Raw genomic sequence first — 4,862 nt, 5'->3', positions numbered from 1 at the left:
AAGGACGACGAGGTAGAAAAAAGAGGGAGGCGGCAGATAGCAAACGCAGAATAAATGTCCAGGTCGTCCTCGGAGCGAAATCGAGGGAGGGGACACGCGGGAGGGGGGCGGTGAAGAAGGAGCTGCCCATTAAAACCAGCGCTGAGAGTCCTGGCGGCGGCGGCGGCGGCGGCGCGGGACGCGTCACATCCCCTTGACCCTCCAATCACCTCGGGCTCCCATTTGATTGGAAGGCGGCAAAGGCTTTAATCTCCCCCTTGGTGCAGCTGCTTTTGAAGTGAGTTTCCTCGCCAGAGCCCCGGCTGGACAGGCAACGGCTCACATCGCCAAGCGCAGCGTCAGCGCTGGGTCGCGAGTGCGCAGCGCAGGGGCACAGCCCGAGGCGGACACGGCGAGCCACCCGGCACTCCCACAGTCCGGCCGGCTCCTCCCGCTCGGCCACGGCACTGCTGCGGGCCACCCAGGATTATTCGCTTCTGGCTCCAGGCGCCGAGAAGGCGCGCTGGGTGCCCGTGGCCGCCGCGCCAGCTCCTCCTCCTACTGCTTCTGCTCCCCGGGCGAGCGCGCAGCCCGGAGCCCGCCCCGCGCCTCCCGGAGCCCTCCCCCCGCTGCTCCCATGCGTGCGGGTGGGTCATGAGCACAGCGCCCTCGCTTTCTGCCCTAAGAAGCAGTAAGCACAGCGGCGGCGGCGGCGGCGGCGGCGGCAGCGGCGGCAGCGGCAGCAGTGCGGACCCTGCCTGGACCAGCGCGCTCTCTGGAAATAGCTCTGGCCCCGGCCAAGGCTCGTCCCTGGCCGGCAGCACCAAGCCTTTTGTGCACGCTGTGCCCCCCTCTGACCCTCTCCGCCAGGCTAACCGCCTGCCCATCAAGGTGCTGAAGATGCTGACGGCACGGACTGGCCACATTTTGCACCCCGAGTACCTGCAGCCTCTGCCTTCCACTCCCGTCAGCCCCATCGAGGTAAGGACCCTCTCCCCGGATCGCGCTGGGACCACCACCCTGGCTGCCGCTTCACAGGATTTCTTTCTCTCGGGATCTGGGGGTGGGAAGGGGGGGGGTGTCAGAGTGATTCAGTTCCGGGATGGGGGAGAGCCCATAGTGCTCCCGCACCTTAAAACTAGGGCGGAAAGGGGGCAAGAGGTAGAATGGGATGGGAATGCTAGGGGACAAAGCAGCTAAAACTTATTTCTCCTTTTGGCATTAAAGCTTCCACCCTGACTCCGGCCCCTTCACTTTCGGCCCGGAAGAGGGGCGGAAGTCCGAAATGCGGTTCCAAAGTCGCAGTCTTAAGGGTCCCCAGAAACTGATATTTGTATACAGCCTCTAAGGCACCAACGGCCTGAGCCCTTACTCTGAAGAAATAGGTGTGTGTGTGTGTGTGTGTGTGTGTGTGTGTGTGTGTGTGTATGGGGGAGGAGGTATAGTTTTGGGTCTAGGAGTCAGAAACCAAAACATTTCTGAGTATTTTTAAAAATACAGTTGGCGCTTATAGAGGGAAGAATATATCCTGATTTGGCGGGGAGGAGGGAGCTGCTGCCTTTCTCAGGGGCGAGTGTGTGTGTGTGTGTGTGTGTGTGTGTGTGTGTGTGTGTGTCTGTCTGTCTCTTGGGGGGGTGTGGGGGGTGCTGCCTAGGATTGCGCCTGGATCGTAACTGGCGGTTTGCGGAAGGGCGTTTGAACCCTAGAAGCCAGGATTCTAAAGGGTTTCCCCTTCTTTCTCTTTGTGCCACTCCCCAACCTCACGTCTGACCCCGCAGCTTGATGCCAAGAAGAGCCCGCTGGCGCTGTTGGCGCAAACATGCTCGCAGATCGGGAAGCCCGACCCCTCGCCCTCTTCCAAACTCTCCTCTGTCGCTTCCAACGGGGGCGGCGCGGGCGGTGCCGGCAACGGCACCGGGGGCGACAAGGACGCAAAGTCGGGCCCCCTCAAGCTGAGCGACATCGGCGTGGAGGACAAGTCGAGTTTCAAGCCGTACTCCAAACCCGGCTCGGATAAGAAGGAGCCGGGAGGCGGCGGCGGCGGAGGCGGTGGTGGCGGGGGCGGCGGCGGGGGGGTTTCAGCAGAAAAGTCTGGATTCCGGGTACCGAGCGCCACCTGCCAGCCATTCACACCCAGGACAGGCAGCCCAAGCTCCAGCGCCTCGGCCTGCTCGCCAGGAGGCATGCTGCCTTCGGCCGGGGGCGGCCCAGAGGGCAAGGACGACAAGAAGGACCCCGACGCGGGCGGCGGCGGCGGCTCCAGCAAGGGTTCCGGGGGCGCCTCCGCCGAAGGGGGACCCACTGGGTTGGCGCACGGCCGGATTAGCTGCGGCGGAGGGATTAATGTGGACGTAAACCAGCACCCAGATGGGGGCCCCGGGGGCAAGGCGCTAGGCTCAGACTGCGGCGGCTCATCGGGCTCCAGCTCCGGCTCGGGCCCCAGCGCGCCCACCTCCTCCTCAGTGCTGGGCTCTGGGCTGGTGGCTCCGGTATCACCCTACAAGCCGGGCCAGACAGTGTTCCCTCTGCCTCCCGCGGGCATGACCTATCCAGGCAGCCTGGCTGGGGCCTACGCTGGCTACCCGCCCCAATTCCTGCCACATGGCGTGGCTCTTGACCCCACCAAGCCGGGCAGCCTGGTGGGGGCGCAGCTGGCGGCGGCTGCGGCGGGCTCTCTGGGCTGCAGTAAGCCGGCGGGCTCCAGCCCCTTGGCCGGGGCGTCGCCGCCATCCGTGATGACAGCCAGTTTGTGCCGGGACCCGTACTGCCTCAGCTACCATTGCGCCAGCCACCTAGCAGGGGCGGCGGCAGCCAGCGCTTCGTGCGCTCACGATCCGGCCGCGGCGGCCGCGGCGCTCAAGTCCGGATACCCGCTGGTGTACCCCACGCACCCGCTGCACGGCGTGCACTCTTCGCTAACAGCTGCCGCCGCTGCCGGCGCCACACCGCCCTCCCTGGCAGGCCACCCCCTCTACCCCTACGGCTTCATGCTCCCTAACGACCCGCTCCCCCACATCTGCAACTGGGTGTCGGCCAACGGGCCCTGCGACAAGCGCTTCGCCACGTCCGAAGAGCTGCTGAGCCACTTGCGGACCCATACGGCCTTCCCCGGGACAGACAAACTGCTGTCGGGCTACCCCAGTTCATCGTCTTTGGCCAGCGCCGCAGCGGCCGCCATGGCTTGCCACATGCACATCCCCACATCGGGCGCTCCGGGCAGTCCCGGGACGCTGGCGCTGCGCAGCCCCCACCACGCGCTGGGACTCAGCAGCCGCTACCACCCTTACTCCAAGAGCCCGCTACCCACACCCGGCGCTCCTGTGCCGGTGCCCGCCGCCACGGGACCGTACTACTCCCCCTATGCCCTCTACGGACAGAGACTGACCACCGCCTCGGCACTGGGGTATCAGTGAGGGCGGTGGGGAGGGTTAGCAAGGGAGAGAAAGGAGCTGGGGGGGGGGGGGAGGGAGGAGCCGAGGGAGGGGCGGGAACAGGGCAGAGGCTACTGTCACCCGCGCGTGGGGATGACCCGGGCCAGGAAAGGAAAGTATATATATGCCGTATCTATCTACCCAAAACAGCGACCGAGACCCGGTGGGAAACTCCCCTTTCCTCCACCTCTCATTTCCCCACCCACGCAAACTTTATAAAAGTTGAAAAAATATCATTTGACTTTTTATAGAAAAAGAAGGAAAAATTAATTGAGAAGGTGTTCATCTGAGGACTGCATCGGTGGACACTGGTATTTATTTATGTTAGCTCCAAGCGGACCCGTGGTTCAAAAGTGCATTATTTAGTTTGATCTCCGTAGGTAAAAAGGAGGAGGGGTAAAAAAAAAAAAAAATTAAATCTTGAGGGTAAAAATGTGAAAAACAAACCCTCCCATCCCTTGTAGAGTATAAATAAATACAAAACCGCCACAGAACTAGAGGTCTTCTCTTTAATGTTACTTTAAAATTGCTATTATTGTATTGTACGTTCTTATTTAATGTCTGATTGAAACACAAATTTACATGCATGTTTGTTACAAAAAATGAAAAAAACAAAACAAAACAAGTCACAATTTGTCAGCTCTGATTTCAAATTGCAATTATTTTTAAGGTGTATACCATCAAAAGAGAATGGGTATTTTTTTGTATGTATTCTGGAAGAAAACAAAAAAAAAAAAAGGAAAAACAATTCTATTCCAAAACCTCATTTGCCTTATTTTGTTCTTTAAAAGGAACACAACTATTTTTAATTTTTAAGTCCACCCGCTGAGAAGGGGACAAATAAGGTTTACGTCATGTACTAAAATAATAGACAATGTATCGCTTTAAAGATTAAAATTCCGTATATTTGATGTATTAAAAGGTTTTACTTCTTCTTATCTTTTTTTTATTTTTTATTTATTTATTTTTTTGGTGAAAGAGAAAGGAAGAGCATGGCAGTTTCGTCCGCAGTGGGTTCCCTGGGCCTCACGGCTGCTCCTACTTCCCAGGACCGTGGCTGCATTTCCTATTGTTTTTGTTGTGATTTTTAGGAAGATGCAAAGGGCTGGCCAGTCGTGGGGTTTGCCTTGGGGAAAATATTTTTAAACAGGGGATTTCACAATTTGTAAAGATCGTGTCCTGAGCAATCGCTCATTTAGTTTTTAATTTTCCTCCCAGCACACGGTTTGTTAAAAGTGAAAGGAAAAAAAAATGATTTTTTAAAAATCATTATTTCTCTCTTGAGATTTTTGAGAATTTGGCTTTTGTTTTGTACAGAGAGCGGCGCAGTCCAGGACTCTCCCCAAGGCCTTAGCCCTGGGGAGGTGCCACTGCCCGCTGTCCCTGTCTTTGCTTTCCAAGCATCCCTGTCCCAGGCGGGCAGCCGGGATAGATCCGGGGACGGTGAGCGCC

At 57.9% G+C, this 4,862-nt stretch overlaps 1 protein-coding gene across 1 annotated transcript; it reads left to right on the top strand.

Moving 5' to 3' along the window:
• The first annotated feature begins 281 nt into the window (after window positions 1–281).
• On the top strand, window positions 282–4,348 carry ZNF503 (zinc finger protein 503). Its single transcript, XM_019444645.2, has 2 exons — window positions 282–960; window positions 1,758–4,348. The coding sequence occupies exons 1-2, from the start codon at window positions 634–636 to the stop codon at window positions 3,390–3,392; spliced, it is 1,962 nt and encodes a 653-aa protein (XP_019300190.2). The 5' UTR covers window positions 282–633; the 3' UTR covers window positions 3,393–4,348.
• Window positions 4,349–4,862: the final 514 nt, after the last annotated feature.

Source organism: Panthera pardus, unplaced genomic scaffold (genome assembly GCF_024362965.1).
Source record: "Panthera pardus isolate Hobbes unplaced genomic scaffold, ASM2436296v1 HiC_scaffold_22, whole genome shotgun sequence".
In the NCBI taxonomy this organism is placed as follows: Eukaryota; Metazoa; Chordata; class Mammalia; order Carnivora; family Felidae; genus Panthera; species Panthera pardus.
Note: the sequence above shows the minus strand (reverse complement) of the source record. Positions and strands in the feature narration are given on the sequence as shown.